The sequence below is a fragment of the Falco rusticolus genome, chromosome 4 (assembly GCF_015220075.1).
Source record: "Falco rusticolus isolate bFalRus1 chromosome 4, bFalRus1.pri, whole genome shotgun sequence".
NCBI lineage: Eukaryota > Metazoa > Chordata > Aves > Falconiformes > Falconidae > Falco > Falco rusticolus.
In genome coordinates this window covers 86,848,909-86,866,831 of record NC_051190.1, presented here as the reverse complement: position 1 = coordinate 86,866,831, position 17,923 = coordinate 86,848,909, and the positions used below count along the sequence as shown (strand labels likewise).

Here is a 17,923-nt window from a genome sequence, read left to right as displayed (position 1 = left end):
TTCTGCATCTTCTAGATAGATTAGAATACACTTCACAGATGAAAATCCCACACTTAGGGTACAAGACAAAGAAAACAAACACTACTGACTCAGCATACATTGTTCAGAACCTACAAAAAGAGCCACTGTTCCTTTCTTTCCTTTATGTTTTCTCTGTCTTTAATAATGCAGGGCATGTGGAACTCATAGGAAATATTCTCATATGAGAAATCCGTAACAGCATAAATAATTTGATTTCAGAATGGCCAATAATCAGTATATAAACATGCTTCAGGAACAGCAACCTGAGCCAGTGGCCAACTCTCTAGCAGTGGCCAGCAGCTCTCCCTAACAGCTTCAGGCAGATTCACTGTGTTCATTGGAAACTCCAGTGTGCAACTGGTGAGAATGTGTGTGTTCAGTACACCCAGCTAAGAGGGCTGTACTGCTTTGATCCCTTGCATGGCATAGCACAGTGCTATCCCTATGTAGATAAGGTGGAGCATGATTAAGCCAACATCTCCTCTAAAAAAAAACCAAACATTTTAGGATCTTTAGCAACCAGAGAGGAAGACTGACTTTTCATTTCAACCAAAAGACATCCGTGTCTTCCCCGCTCCACTGCAATTTAAAAACTGCAGAATGGCTTACAGTTATGACAAGTGGCACCACTGTATCCAGTTCCATCACAAGTGCACTTGAAGCTGTCCCACGTCTGGGTGCATTTGCCACCGTGTTCACAGTGATTGGGCACACACCTGTCAGGATGAGATGCAAAGACAGAAAGAAAAAACTAAATGAGCATCAAGATTTACACCCAGCTAAATTGCAAGCTGCCCAAGCAGTGTATCATGTCCTTGTCTAGTAATTAATCCTTATTATTTTAGGCAGATTAACAGAATTTATATCTGAACACACAATTGCACAAGAGATGATTCATCGAGGCTCTGCTGCAGCCCTTTTACAAACAGCAAAAAAACGCAATAAAGGTGGAATACATTCAACCATCATAAATTCAGGTTCTAAGCCTCCTGTGACTGGTACCTGGCTGTCAAAACAAAAAGAACATCACAAGTCACACCTCCTCCCACTGTGCAGGTGGTGTCATGCCTCAAGGACTTCAGTCCCACAACAGACTGGAAGTTAAAGAAAGAATGCCAGTGAGTTGGTATTTATCTTTCTGCTGCCAGCAGTTGGATAAAGTGGAGGCAGACTGCCTACCGGCTGGGATAGAAATTACTAATGCTGCATTATTAAAACAAACACTATGTTCAGTGTAAGAGTTGTAAGAGTTTTTCCTTCACAGAGATTTGTGGCAAGTGTTGTTCACCTTTCTCCCACTCACCTACTTTTCTTCTCCAGCTACAATGTTGCTGGAGAGCAGAAGGAATGAAAAAAAAAAAAAAAAAAAAGAAAAAGTGGAACAGCAAAAACCAGAGTTATAGTAGAACATATATTTATTGTTTGAAATATTATCTAAATGTGATTTCAAAGATTATGAGTTTGGCCAGTTTCTTTTCTATCAAAGGTAGTTAAAAATGGGAATTACCATGTACATTCACCTTTGAAACTATTACATTTCTTTTCTTTGACAGGCTTTCAAATATCATTTCAAAGAATCTTTTCTTTTTCTTACTAAATTTGTTAGTCAGACTCAGTACAAGCTTTGCATTTTTGATCAAGAACTAAAGGAGCTTTTCTTTCATGTTGAGTTAACCAAATTTAATTTACAAACTAAACTTTTGTTATTATGACATTAACAATTAAAATTAGGAGACTCCCTAATAGACAAACAGAATATTTTCATAAATGCGTTAAAAATTAAGGATCCTTATCTCTAAGGTAAATCTGAAGTTAATCATATTCCTGTGATACTTAGCAACACTCTATTAAATAACAGTCAAGGACAGCTTTCCCTTCCCACGTAGCAATTGATTGAAAACCCAGGTATCTGGGTAAACTCCTTATAAACTTATGGTCTTGTACCTCCCAAGCTTCAACAGCATCGGTACACATGACTCAGCTACTAAGAGCAACCTACATCCTGGTCTGCAACTGAGACCTGAACATTGCATACTCAGGTTCAGAAAGGTTTTGGGGTTTATGCGTGCCAGTACAAGTACCTCAGAATATACACAATATAGATGTCTTAAATGCTATAGCAGCCTGTAGTATTCAAGGCTACCCATTCTTATTTAAAAATATCAGAAAATACTGGCTTGGTTAAAAACAGTGCTTAAAGAAATGCTTTTCTAAAGCAAGAAACAGGGATTTAAAATTTTTGGGTTTGGAATAAAATACAGTGAAACTACCTGAGGCAATTACCACAGTTCAATAAAATATGTTTTCAACATGGTTTAATTGGATTCATTTAGTTTTGTAAGTGTGGCAGGCTAAATGAACAGATTGAGCTGCTTACTGTTATTTGGTTAATAGGTGATGATTTTCCATTGTGTTCTCAACAACACAGAAGAAAAACAAGAGCATATAATAGCACAATTCTAAACATCCAAACCTTTAACAATTTATATAAATCCATAGCTGGTGGGTACAAGAGCAGAAAAAGCAGAAAGCAGCAGCATTTCAAAAGTAATCTCATAAAAGTAACTTTTATTCAACGAAATAAACATCTACAAAAGTTCCTAAATCTGAATATAGTTTTGTGTCTTTATAGCCTTGCAAAATAACTGCTTTTGATATATTTTCTTCATTTAGATTTGAACATTAAAAGTATTTTTCCAGTGACCAAACTAAACATTTTTCTATGTGAATTTTGCCAGCTATTTATATATAGTCTCACACAGAATGCTAGCAACTACTTTCACATTTTAGCGTGGTATAACTTACTTCTATTGTAGCATAACTAGTAGAGATACTGCACTATTGACTATGTAACTGAGGTAAACAATTTGATCTAGGGAAATATGAAAAACAGATGTTTATCTGTATAAATTAATGGAGCATATTAAGACTTAAACCCAGAGATATTCAGCAAACTCCCTGATTTCAATTTTGCACTTCTAGTATGGAGGTTGGGCAAGCTTACCCTGTATCTGCAAAATTTCTTTTTGCTCATCTGCTTTTCCCTGCTCTAAATATGATGTAGTCAGAGAAAGGGATTAAACAATATCTTAATATTAGTGTTAACTGGAGTTTAAATCAGAATATAGGATCATTTCCTTAAGTCCTCCCTCTATCCCCAATTTTCTGTTAGTTTATTTTATCAAATAAAATTATAAAATTAATTTTCTATTAAATCCATTAGCAAACTCCTGTAACATTATCTGCTGCTCATCTGTCCACTTTCTGGACAAACCTTACCCACCATAATAGAGTTTACAGGAAATTTTAACTGGAATATACAAATTACAGAAGAAAAACCCCTTTGAATTCAGTAGAGGTATCAGAAGGAATAAAATTCCTAACTATAAAGTCCATTATATTTCAAATACTTTTCTTGCCATAGAGTGATGGTGAGATATGAATACTGGTAAGGTAGAAGGTACCTTGCCTATGTATTTCCATATACATCTTCAGAAGAAATTCGTATTTTTTAAATTATTTAAACTTATGCAATCATATCGTTGATCTACTTCACACTTATCATTTAGTATACACAAAAATGTACACACTCAAACCCAACACATGCCCTTTTTGCAGTTCATTTAGCTTAAAAGACTATGATTCTAGGCAATTCCATCCCTTAGTCTCCTTTTAGACATAAGGCTGCATTACATTAACAAAAAAAAAAAAAAAAAAAATCAAACCAAACCAACCCCCCAACCTCCTAAATGACACTTCCCTCCCGAACAAGGCTTTGAAGTTAGAAGCTGCCAGAAAACAGAGGAGTGGAAGCACGTTTCTAGTCACCGAGTTCTGTTCCTTCCCATTGTGAACACCTAGATTTTAAGAACTGATGTTTATGAAATCTTGCTGACTCCATTTTGAGAACTTTCTTGCTCTATGACTTTTTCTGAAAGGTGGGTCTGGAACTTCAGCCCTTCAAGTTTGATACACTTTCTTTTAATTTCCATGGCAAAATTTATCCATAGAGAGTTTACAGATGTTTTGTTTGGTATTTTATTTGGTAACACTGAGTTGTGTTTCAAAACACTTGTTTTTCTTTGGGATTTACATCCTCTGATTTTGCAGAGAACAGTCATAAGTTCTCTCAGTCAGTATTTTTATGAAAACAAGTCTCCTGTTGGAAAACAGGTTTTCTGTTGTTCTTTCTTGTACCTCTGCTGCCCCTTGCATTTGTGATCTAATGAGTATTCTGGAGGAGGTCTTACCAATGTTTCAGAGTTGATCAATACTTTTGTATCTCTTTACTGAAATTATTTTGCTTGATATATAGCATTTTCCTGATTGAGCCACTATTCTGAGACAATGTCATTCTGAGATTACTCAATACATTAAATACCTTCAGTACATCCTTCTTTCCAATCACTTCCAACCAACAAGCTCCATCTTTTAACAGAAGTTCTTGTTCTTGTTACCAACAGCATCCCCCTGTACTACAACTTCCATGGTGTCATTCCAATGTTTCTGCTTATTTTTCTAGGCTGAATCTATATCGTCAGCATATTTCATCAAGATATTCCTAATTTTGAGCCAAGGTCAAAGCATTAAACAGGATCATCTCTGGCACTGGTCTCTGAGCAACTCTAATGTCTCAGCCAGCTGTTATTCCACCAGCTCAAACTGCAGGCAATTCCACTTGCCAGTTCACCATTCACTTTGCAGTTCCTCTCTCAAACCCCCTATTCCTTGGTTTAGCGAGTAATTTCCATCATTACAGTATATAAAATGTTTTATTGATATCTAACAAATGAAATCTATTGTATTTCTTGTCTGAGAAAAAACTACGAAGCTTTTATCAGAGGAGATCAGGTTAATCCTGAACAATTGACTGTTGATAAACGCCTGCTTCACTTTACCTTCTATTCATTTCCAGGCATTTGATTACTCTACTGTTCAATTCTTCAAAAGCTTAGTAAGACTACTAAAATCAGATTAATAGGTGTCTAGTGATCTGGATCTCTCTCTTCCCATTTGTTAAATTACATGAGGTTGACTCTGTCACCTAGTAATACAAAACCATGCTGCTCTTTTTTAAATAATAATTATTATTATTACTACTACTACTGCAATATGACATGTTAGCATTATGAAAGAAGGCTATCTTCCCAATTATTACCTAATTAGTTTTGGTGTATTCTTAGTGCCTTCTTACTCATCATCCTAATTAATTGCTATTCCTTCATTTCTTTGCTATTTGCTCATTCATTAGCAATATTTAATCTGAGGAGGATAAGCAAAATTCCTCAGTAATAACTGGTATAATATTGTTGCCTTGCCTTCAGCTGTGGCAGGAGCCAACTCACAGGTTTTCACCTCCTTCTACCTTAAATATTGCAATTTCTAGTTGTCCACAACACAGACCAAAGCAATAGACCAAATTTCCATTCCAAAATAAACCCCATGCCATTACTTTCCTGCTGATGTTCAACAATGCCTTCCTGATTAAAAATATAGAGAGAGTTTCTCCAAATCACCAGTTGGAAAATTGTCCTTTTTTACACTTTACCTATAGTAAATTCTGGTTAAAATTCTTTTTAACAAATCTGTTTTAATCAGCTGTCTATGATTTAAAACTACCAGATTGCAACTCTAATATTTCAGCTGGATGAGGGAGAAATGTACTACACTTCTTCTCCTCACTGTCTGCCCAGATATACTTTGCACAAGGAATACAAGTGGTCTATCCATGACTGAACATTTCCTCAAGCTTTACCATTTCCTCAGAGATGCTCTATACAAATATCTGGTAGATCACTAAGCTTCTCCCCACCCCTAGACTTTCCAAGAGAGAAAACTGGAAACAGGATGCTCACGTAGTCTGCAGTAAGCACTGTTCCTTCCAAATGCATCTTTGCAGCAACCAAGAACAGCACTCTGGTTCAGACATACTATTTTATTGTCAATCGGGCTACTTCCACCCATCGTACCTCCATCCCATGAGTGAATATACAAACGTCAGACCACAGGGAATGGTCTGAGAGTCCCAAGGAAATATGGCAACTGGGAGCAGAATGGGATACCTGGCCTAAGCCACACTGCCTCTGCCAGAGACTGAGAGGGAACTGCCCGTGCCAAATGAACTGGGACCGACACGAGGCGTTTCTTCTGAATGAAGATATGAAACTGGGAAAGGCTGCTCTTTTGAGGATTATAAACAGAAAATATTTTGGGAAACTAAATTGAAATACGTGATAATTAATACAACAGCAGTGTTATCGATTTGTTAAAAAGTTAAGATTGATTGACTTTGTTTATTTGATTTCATAGAGTTATTTTATAAATAGAAATATAGAAGGATAAAAATATATTTTGAAGAAACTTATGATTATTTAGTAAAAGCTGTTATGAGACCCTCTGTACATCTTGTACTAAGGCCAGAAGAATGGGCTGGAATCATTGTTGAAACTTAAGTAATAATTTAGGGTTTGAAAGGTTTCTTTGTATCTGACCAGTCTTCTGTATATAGAAAGTGTATTGAGATGTCAAAATATGAGATTAATGGAAATTGGGAAGAGTCGACTGGAACAGCTTGTAGTTGCCTGCCAAGAAACCGTGAACTTTAGTAAAAGGTAATTCCGGCAGGGGGAGATCGCGACCACTGACTCATATACCACCTACACAAATCGTACCCCAGACCCATTTCTGGACCTTTCTAAGCTCTATTGCGCAGAATCGGATATGGGAGGAGAACATGTTAATGATTTATGGGAAATATTATGATTATGCATGAATATTTAATGAATATGTATGAATAAGTCCTATATATGATATCTGATTTTGAAGCTTGGTGTGCGTTGATCATGAGAGGACTCACTTACACACCCGGACGTCAATAAAGAAGTGCCTGCTTATCTGCATCACATTGGTGTCGATAAGTTCTTCATTCCGAGATTTTGGTAACAACAGTATGAGAGAAGTCTGATACTGAGGTAGGAGTAACCACGGCGTGGGGAAAGAGTTTGGCCAGACAGCAGTTCTTCAAAAAGGGATCTGGGGAATTCCACATGTGGTACAGTGATCCCCAGTCAACCCACCATCCTATTGCCAACAAGAAAAACAAAACCCAGAGAAACAGGGATCTTATAATATGGGTATAAGCAGGAGAGTGACATAGAAGACCCAGAAATCCTAACACCATATTCAGCAGACGTAAGCAATGGCCAATTATCAACTGTACAAAAAGTAGTTGGAAACAGGAAGATTACGAACTGTTAGAAATGTCCAGAGGGAACGGGCAAAGAAGCAATGAGGTTCATTAGTGGTAAAAGATATTTTAAGAACTCCTCAAAATAATATATATCAGGCATGACTTAAGTATATTTGGTCCTGCCTGAAGGCAGGAGAATGGACTCAGACACCTTTCCAGACCCATTTCTAACCGAGGTATTTTGATATCCCATAAGAAACAGAAAGCATTTATTTCCGTCTCTTAATTTCTCATTATGTGACTGTATTTCCTTATTGTTGTGGCTGTGCTATTTCACTTCTGTAAATCACCAGGTTTTGGTCACTACCTTGGTTTTTTTAAAGGACTATATTCCCAAGGGCAGGGTTATTTAATGGATTAACTAGCTTCCCCAGGCAAATTGCGTCCAAGGTACATAGTAATTGACTCAAATTCTAAAGTTTAGAGTTCATTTGAGCAGGAAAATAAAGTTACTTTACGCAGGAAGCTAAGTGTCCAGATGGCCACACACAGACTTTCAAATTAAGCCCCTCAGGACTGAAGAACCATCACAAATCTCACTATTCTCTGGTGTATAACATAGACCTTTCTCTTTTTCCCCTGCCTTTTCCTTTCCTCCCCTGCTTCCCCTTCACACTTCCCATCTCTAGCATAAGTGCAAAGTACAGCTTGTGAATAAATGTAATATAAACTAACCCTCCATATATATAAATTAGAAACAACCAAGCCAAGCAACACCACCAAACCAAAACATTCACCTGTGCAATTACTCCTCCACCTGGGAGGTCAAAAGGAAGGAATGAACTACAGACAATAGATTTGACACTTATTGCCCACTACCGTACTGAAAAGAACTCAAATGCTACAGTGATAATGACAGCATGAGAATTTCTGTAGAGCAGAACAAAATGTTAAAGGCTTTTTGCAATGGAAAATAACCTGGGTTGAAATATTCTTAACGTGAAATTCAATCTTTTCCTTCTCATCATCAAATCCCTATCTAATCTTGTTCCTGATGACAGCTCACCTCTTGTTTCTTTCCCAAATTGTTTCTCTTCTGCTTTTTTGTCCATTCCTCTGCCTCAGAACTAACCATCACCAGTCTGTGTTGAATGGTCTTACAATATTTTTCCATTTGTTGCCCTCTTTATCGCCTCCAAACACCTCCTTAAAATCAATATCCTTTATCACTATTTTGTGTAAAGATCCTTCAAAATACATACTGCTAACCCTGTTGAATATCTACCTTTATGCACAACCACACAAAGACTATTAAAACCTTTTAAAAATTTAACCTTTTTTTACTGTACAGGGTTTCCTGACTGCTCAAGAAGACCATGACAGATTAGGTCTGTAAAACAACATACAAGGAAAATAACTTGTAAGAGCAATAAATACTGCTTTCATCTGGCAGTTTGAATCACTGAATATATGTAGCTTACTTAAAAGACCTAATGTAAACGAGTAACAAAATCACAAAAATATTCTAAACATATGCATCTGTTTGCAGCGATACTGCTCTTTAGTGAGCAACAGAATGCATTCCACTTGTCATGGTGAAAGTGGTACTGAACAACAAGATAACCAATTAAGGACACGTTGCTATTGCAGAGTCCTACTGCACCAGTATCAGATTAATATTACCCATTCCATAGAGGGTCTCTGATTTTCAGTGTGTCCTAAATAAAATTAAAACAACTGATCTGACCTGTAAGATTCTTTTGTTTTTTTTCAATGTAACAAGTGTTTAAAGTGACTTTGAGACTTCCAGCAACAGGATTTAGTTCTCATATGCAAGACAACACAAAGGGCAGGTGGGAGGCACTGCAAAATTAATTCAGATTCACAGTAATTCCCAAATCAGTTTTATTTGCTGCTTTCTAACCTAATTGCACACAGATGCATATAATTGACAACGGCAGAACTAAACAATCCTTCCTGAACCAAGAAGAACCTAGCCTTTCTTTATCATTTACTGTAATACACAGTTTTCTTGTTTCTTTGGTGGGCATTATCAGACTTGTTCTGCCACAAGATCAAAAGAAAATGCTTGGCACTTTTAAAGACACTGATTTACAAAGAGTGAATCAATATTAAAATATGCAGTGACATTTGGTTAAGCAAAGTTCCTTTAGGGCATATTCCTAGAAGAGGCTGCCAAACAGTTTTTGCAGTGTTATCTTCAGACCAATAAGGTGCTATTCTAAGGTTGTTCGCATTAGAACAATAATGAAGGACTGATGCATAAAGGAAAATACTGCAGATAATTCAAGTTAAGCGGTCCTCTTGTATTGACGCAGTTTTTATTTTGTATACAACACTATAAAGACTAATAATTCCTTTATTTTCCACCACTTTCAATTTTCAGAGCACTTCACAAATTAGCTCCTTAAAATGAAATTATGCTTTGTTCCACTTTAGCAGTTGCAGGAGCTGGACCACCTTTTTTTCCAGCATTTGTTGCAGAAAATCTCCTGCACCTGTTATGCATAATCTAGGACCTATGGTGGCCGATGGCTGATCATCTACTTCTGTCCAACCCAAACTGCTGCCACCTCTGCTGAAGCAAAGCAGGGGAGGATGAATCTGCTGCAGCAGCTAACAAGATGGAATTTCCCAGCCCTGGTAACCCTTCTGTCAGTTCCCAGCAATTGCTCCACATTAACAGGAGACCAGCTCTGTGTGGAGCTGTGGCAGGAGGAACTAACTTCTTTAGCTATTCCCCATCTCCTCTGGGGCAGTGCCAGGGGAAGAACCACCAGATAAACTGAGTGGAAATGGCTCATGGGCTACAATCCAGTCCCTGAGCTGCAAACTGGACGATACTGTGAAAATCTCAGAGGTAGAGAAAACTCCCAAACTGATACATAAACAAATCAGGCTGGATTAAAAAGACAATTTCTATTGCATGGTATTGTAGTCAGCAAACTCGGGGCCAGATCTTCAACTGGTGTAAATACAAGCATCTGCATCTAAAATACTATCTTAAGTGTATTGTATGGGTCAAAACAAAAGGAAGAATAAACTAGTATGAAAGACCAGTAACTAAATATGATCTATCTCCAGTGGGGTTTTTAACTTTTTCATTACCCTATGAAGAGCTTTGCCTAGTTAGTAACAGGTTAGGACTTTCTAGAGCAGATTGAGAGCTACTCTGTGTAATATTTTTTTGGACTGGTAAATTTGAGTATATTATTTAGACAAACATGTAGAAGCGACAGTTAGTCACTAACCTAACTGTGCCAATGTGGTACAATTCAGCCCACTTGGGGATAAGAAAAGATGTGTTAAGCACTGAGAATCCCCAGAATAACCTCACGGTTTTTACTCACTAAGTTCCTGAAGAAATCTTTAAACCTTTTCAAGTATTGCCCTGTTCAAAATCTGACTGGATTAACTTTGTATTCATGTAATCACCTCTCTTTCGCTATTTCAAATAGGTATAGAAGAACATACTGGCTGGGCTTGAGAACAAACCATGAAATTGATTATTTGGTGTCTTCTTAATCATTTATTACTTCTGTGTTTTGCAGCTTGAATCAAATACAGCTCCTGAGATTTTATGACATCAACTTCAATTTATAATCCATGTTAGACATTTGGAGAAAGTTTCTCTTGTTCTTTAGGAAATTATAATTATCAGAGCACAGAGATCAGTAAGCAGCCTATATAATACAGAACAGTGACTACTATAGTCCCTGCTAGTAAACACAAGCGATCATGCATTGAATCACCAGGCAAAGACAGAATTTTACAGAGCTTTGTTTTAAATGAGTTTACTCCTAAATTTATCTTTTGGCGAATAAAGAAAGTGATGATTAGAAATCTTTACATTTCTTCCCGTAATAAAAAGAATTACTTAGGAATAAAGTTGATTATACAATTGATGAATGATGTACAAAAAGCACCTTGTGTCAATCAAAACTGAGCATGGGCTGTCATACCCCTTGGCTATGACACTCCTCAGTAGACACCATAACAGATCTTATCTTTTAGATTACTTGCTTTGGTCCCTAGTGTCTTGATCAGGGACAACAGCTATCTCATGTTCATCTTAAAATAGGTGATAACCATCCTGATGCATCGTATGTAGAAAGCACAACCTATGTCTTGCTTTACAAATTTACAGTATATAAATCACCTTGATGGTCACGGAGCTGTAAGATCCCATCAACTATTATTGATGTTAGTATGGTCTTGGCTCAGCATCCTATTTTACTAGTCTGGCCATGACACAATGAGATGGAGCTGTATTTCACATCTAGTAGATTTTGAGTTCAACATATTGAAAGTCAATGTCCCAATTGTTGCTATGGCATTGGGGTTTAAAGGAAACGAAGTAAAACATGATTTAGCACTACTAAAGTGATGCTGATCTTGTAAAGTGCAGTTTGCCTAAATGGTTTTATTTAAAAATACTCCGAATGCTGGTACTCCTAAAAAACTCACAACAGCAAGTGGTCTTTTACTTGCCTGGCATGAATGACTTGTGATTCACCTAAAACACCATCTTTCTGTATTTTACTCTTCATCATCATTACTGTCAGGAATCTGGTGACTTTGTTCACTGTGATAGACACAATCAGGAAGCTTCTCTAGAAGACCAATTATCTTATAAGCACTGTTTTGGAGGTAAAGCTAGGATAAGTTCTGAGGTCTTGACAGAGACTGTGGATCTTGCATCAATGTTTAGACTTTAAATTGTTAATTCCAGTGGATGGTTCCAACAATCATATGACTGGAAAAGTCTGCTCTGTAAAGTATTCTAGGAAACAGTTTCTGCCCTAAATAATGAAGGTTTTTCCCCTTCAAAACAAAAATGCAGTCTTGGCAGTGAAGCAAAACACATAGTCTATACAATGAACCAAATGGGAAATGGAAGTTAATGTTCTGAGAAGTTTATTAATGACAACTGCTATAAATGTCAGTTTCATTATTAAATCCCTAGTGAACACATAAGCCAAGGACACTAATTTTTCCTGTCTCTGAAAGAACCTCAAATCTTCCTTATTTCTTGATAGAGCAAAACTAAACCTACCAAGACTTTTAGTTATCCCATTGTATCATAGGGGAACAGCTAAGGTCAGCATGCTTTTCTTGCTGTACATCCTCACGGACTCCTACTTTGGTAAATACTGGCAAGGACATATTGACTCGCCTCTCTTGAGTCATGAATTCAAATTTGGCTTGGATTAACCATGAATGAATCAGATACAGATGGCATTCACACATGACTTATTTCACATGGAACACTCTCCCTGAGCTGATCCATGCAACCACAAACCTTAATGATGACCATCATTCATTAAAGGCAATGAAATATGCATATTCACTTATAAACCTTTCCCCTTTCTCTAGTCACATTTCTTATCATCTTAGTTTGCAAGTTTTTTTGATCAGAAAAGGGTTTCTAATTTATATTTACACAAGCCATTATCAGAGTGGAATTTCCTCCTTATCATTTCAGTTATCAGGAATAACAATGATAAGAGATAGTAACACAGAAAGGAGTTATTTTACACAACACTATTCTCCTCCAGCTCATCATGGAGCATATTTACACTATGTGCTAAAATCTATACAAGCTGCTTTTTCTCCTTTACTGTGATGATTCTGCCATCTACCACAAACAACAATATGCTCAGCTAAAATATCATCTATAAAATATGAAGCATATAGGTTCAACTGACTTATCTCCCTGTCCTTTATGTGTGTCCTCAGTGCACATCAGTATTTTATTCTTTTATAGAAGCCCTAAAACATTTTTATAAATTGCAATATAATGAGTGTTTTAGTCTACTTTAAAGGCATCAAAACCAAGGATGTGCCAGTGAATTCACAGCTCTGCTGCAGTGCAGACACAGCTCTGTAATAAATCCACTAATACAATGCTTTACTCACAACCTATTATTCAATTCATTTTCAATTTGCTGAAAACAGATATGTACCGTAAGTAATAAACAACGCATTTATTACCTAGAACTTGTACACTGAACTGTTTTGAAGCCAGAAGGCTTACTGTTGAAGTAGTAAATAGGTGTGAGTATGTGCACATATGTGCATGTGTGTTCACACACCTACATTAAATATGCATAAACATGCAGACATGCTTTTCCCAAGAATGATGACAATTCCAAGCTTCTGAAAATGGGGAGTGCTTTCAAAAAACCGATTCATGTTAAGAGAAAATATTAAAAAAAAAAATCATTCTAAGGAAAATGTAACAATGAGAATACAATTGTTTTAATAACATGTACTTGACTATAAAAATCCTAATGACATGATCCTGGTATGTTTAATTTTAATTACAAATAGCTAATTGGTAGGAATTTATTATTCTACTTAAATAGTCTTCTGATTGCCCTACAGAAAAATTGAGAGACTATAATTTAGAGTAGTTAGAGGCTCTTGATTCTATTTTTCTGCTTTTCGAGCCTGCAATTTGCGCACTATAGTTCAGGCTCTGTCAGTATTTCAGTTTATTATAAGCTTTGATTTCTCAAGGGTTTATATTTCAGTTACAAAAATTTACTCCAAAAATTCAGCACACAAAGCATAAGCCAGAAAGGAAATAAATAGTAGCATGCTGCCAGTACTGGTTCTGAAACAGCTCATGCAACTGGTTTACCATTTAGTATTCCAGGAGAGTAAGGACAGGCTGGTAGATAGTTTAAGAGGCTTTATTTTAAACAGAAGAGGGGAAAAAAAAAAGAAAAACCCCTATACAATATTTTGCTTTTGCTTTCCAGACAGTTTGTTATGAATTTTTTGACACTTCCTTGAAACAGACTGTTCAGAGGAAAGGACCAGATTTGATTGATATGTCAATTCAAAGAAATGTTGGGAAACATGTTGAAATTCTTGAAATATGTCATTTGACATGTTCAACATGAAGAGTGTCTTTTTTTAGTTTAAAATAATTTTTCATTTCAAAATGTAAGTTAAAATATACTATATGGATTATACTCTACCAGGCCAAGTAATATCACCTTCCAACTTTCTATTTCAAATTATAACTATAGCTCCAAATATTTTCCTGGGGGAGCAATGGGCTAGAACAGTTGAGTGGGGGCAGTATGCAAGAAAATTGTTGAAGGAATGTGCAGCTTTGATAGCTGCACTGATAGCTGAACTGGGAATAAGAAGATAGCCTGAAAGTCAGTAGATCCGATATGGGAGCAATCTGAACTGGTTTTGCACCATTGGGTGCATCAATATTAAGATGTAAATATAATATGAAGAAAGAAAATCAGATACAGAGAGAAACTGTGTGTAGAAGACAGAATTGGAAGAAAAAGTGAGAAAATACAATGCTTAATCACAAGTGTGAGCACTGTGGGGGAACCAAAACCTGTTAGAAAAACAGGAATTGGAGGGCTGCTCAAAGCAAGACAAGGAAACAACAGAGACTCCAAAGACAGGAAACAGATTAACTACTTTAATCTCAACTGCCATTCTTCACATTGTGCATGTATTTTTGGATAAGATTAAAGTAGATGATTAATGCACTAAAGTAAAACAGTTTCTCAGAAGTCACTCAGGCTGCACCTAAAGAGTAGACCTAATAAGTCTATCCAGTATTAACTGAAATCTGGTGGTTTTTTGGAGAGGAACTGTGAGAGGATAGCTCTGCATAATAACACAGAACACTCATTCTGTAAAGGGAAGGAGTGTAAAGAGACAATTCGTGCATGTCAGATTGAACTAACCTTTGGGACAGACCGTACTTTTGTAAAAATATTTAAAGCAGAAGAGAATGATAAAGGCAGGATGTGGAAAGAAGACATCCTGGCAAAGGCTGTAAAATGCTTGCAATAGCAATTGCTGCACAAGTATGAAGCATACTGAAACTCCAAAGAGGACTGACAGCACTCATTTAAAAGACCTGTTGCCTGGACCTATGAAATCACTGTTGTGCGAAGCATGAAACAATATAACCAACCCATTCCCATGCCAAGGTACTTGCTCTTGCCTTGCTCTTGCATACCAGCACTGAAGAAGGTCTCTGTCTAAGTTTCTAATTTTTTTTTTTTTAAACTCAAGGAGTTCTGACTGTTTCATGGATATCTGCTAAGGCCTTCTTTTCACCTTATATCCAAAGAGGTGTGGTGCCGTATGTTCAAAAAAAGAAGGAACCATGGACACTGCTGCAAAAATGATAAATCTTTTCATTGTTTAACTAGTTACAAAGTGTCAGTTGTACAATACACATGGCGTGGCTCGTGAAGAGAACTTCCTTTTTAGCCAACAGTTTTGATAATGAAATATTACAGAATTAGCCATGAAAACAGTAACATGTAGTTGATTCATTCAATTCACTTATAGAAAAATTTCAATATTAGTGAGATAAAACATACCCAAATACAAAGTATTAATCGCTATGTGCACAGGTATTAAAAAATTGCTGTCTTAATTTCTATAGAGGTTTTTTTTTTTTTGCAAGGCATGCAACTGCTCAAATAAAACTAAATCACAAACTATCACTATTTCCATTTCAATACAATAAAACCACAAATACCAAGATTAATATAACGTAAGTTAAAATAGCTAAGGTATGCATTACTAAGATAATAATACAAGATCAATGATAAATAAATAAGATTATTATACACACAATGGGGACCTTGCAGCAGTGAAAGTCTTATTAAATGTTTGAGATGATAGCTGGTTATTTACCCTTCAGTAGAAGACTGTCTTTTGTTCACTACAAAACATACATTAATAAAAATAGATAACTGCTTTATCTTATTATCCTTAAGCATATAGGCTGTCTGCTTCATTAATGGCTTTACTGACAAATACTTTTTTTTTTTTTAAATCCTCAAACTGCTCTGTCTAGTTAGTGCTCACCCCTTAACTTTAGTTCAGTGAAAACATGTCGGCAATCCCTGCTGTTTCATCACCCTGTTATACAAGAGATTGGAAAGAAATACTGAAACATCTTCCTGTCATCAAGTCTTTTCTTACTGCATGTTGCCGATATCAACAGCTTTGTACCTCTTCCAAGAATGGTCTGCTTACATTTATGTACAGTAGGTAATGTAAGAGTGATCAGTGCAGAGAAGGGGTATCCCAGATGTTCAGCCACGCCTATGCTGAGCTGTAGTTACAAAATAACAAAAGCGGCAAGCTCTAACAAAAGGTTTCACTTGAAATAACCTCTGGTCAGGCACCACAGGCATGCATACATGACACTTTCTTCCCCCCTTACTTTACCTACAATGTTTTCACTCTGTACTCTTAAGTCTCCTGTGAAAATGTGCCCCATATTCTTACAATCTTTTTCTCCTGACCTGACTTGATTTTAAGTCCTGATTTCCAAATATACTACTCTGTTACCATTCCCCAGATTCCGAACAAGTACTGTTTTCTCCTGCTCTCCTAGCTGGAGTCCTGGTGAACAATAACAATACCAGCAGCGTATATAGACAACCTGGTATGTGACTTCAGGTCTGCTATTACCATCAGATACACAGCTCTTCTTTCTACCTCTTACTGCTATGAATATTGCTGATTGGACACAAGAATCTGGGACAACATAATAAAAATCTTTGTGGTACCCAACATTTCATTAATGTCACTGAATTTTTGGATTTACAGGGTGTCCTCAGATACGCATAATCTACTCACATCCTTGCAGTGAAGGAACAAGTGTACAGGTGGATTAGGTCTTTCAGTGCTAATGCTTAGATTGTAGCACGAGTACTAATGCTCTGCTGTGGCCACACAAAGAATTTCTGAATCAAAGACAAAGCAAACACTATGAATCAGCATTTACAAATCTGACCTGGTGATATTAAAACTAGGTTTTTGGTATTTATATGAATCTGTTCAACAAAAATAAGCCAATAAAGTTTTGAAAGCCTCTTGTGGAATCCACAGCCATTCTATAAAGCTTTGCTAAAACAGGATTTCTGACATACGTTGCCTGGTAGGTGCCTGTGGTTCCTGTATCTGATGAACAAGGACCTACATCCAGCTCTGCAAAACAAAGCTGAAAAGGCATAAGGGAAGTTTTCCTTTGTACAGAGATAACTCAAAAAATGGTCAATAGCAAAAAGGAAACGTTCAAAGTTTGGGAAAAAATAAGTCTTATTCTCTTCCTTGATCACTGTAGCAATTGCACATTTCAGTGTTTCATGGGAAGATTTTTTTTATTTTTATTTGCTCTCCAGTGTTTAGATATGGAGCATGGGAATCAAGTTCATATCTAGTAGTTGCGTACTGTGGCATGGTACAGCCACTCTTTCAATTTTTCAGTACACAATTATGACAAATTATATTTAAAAATGGCATCAGATGAATCAGTATCTGCTAAACAGTTTGCACTTAATTCTCAGACTTTCATAAACCCTTTTTTTGGTGGATGGCTCTCCACCTTAGAAATCAGAGATTTGACCAAGTTACATCAAAACCACTTGAGAAGAATTTGTAGTTTAACTGAGCCTGTCTATAGTGGATGAAAAGTTTAAGGCTTCAGTTCAGAAATACAGTAAACCAAAACTTAATAACTGGAGATTACAATTTCTCTAATACTTTAAAACAAAAAATAAAGAGCAAAGAAAAGTGAAACAAGTGTGAAAGTGGTAGCCTGTGTGGCATTCTGTTCCAGTCTTTAGAGCCCTCATCAAACTTGCCAGACAATATTTAAAATGTGAATCACATTTTGCAAAT

At 36.5% G+C, this 17,923-nt stretch overlaps 1 protein-coding gene across 2 annotated transcripts in view; it reads right to left on the bottom strand.

The window, feature by feature from the left end:
* CNTNAP2 (contactin associated protein 2) overlaps positions 1 to 17,923 on the bottom strand; it is a 1,157,745-nt gene that overhangs the window by 407,939 nt on the left and 731,883 nt on the right. For both annotated transcript variants that reach the window (XM_037385402.1, XM_037385403.1), the window contains one exon: positions 631 to 737. In XM_037385402.1, the coding sequence (XP_037241299.1) occupies positions 631 to 737 (107 nt within the window). The remainder of the gene's footprint in view (positions 1 to 630; positions 738 to 17,923) is intronic.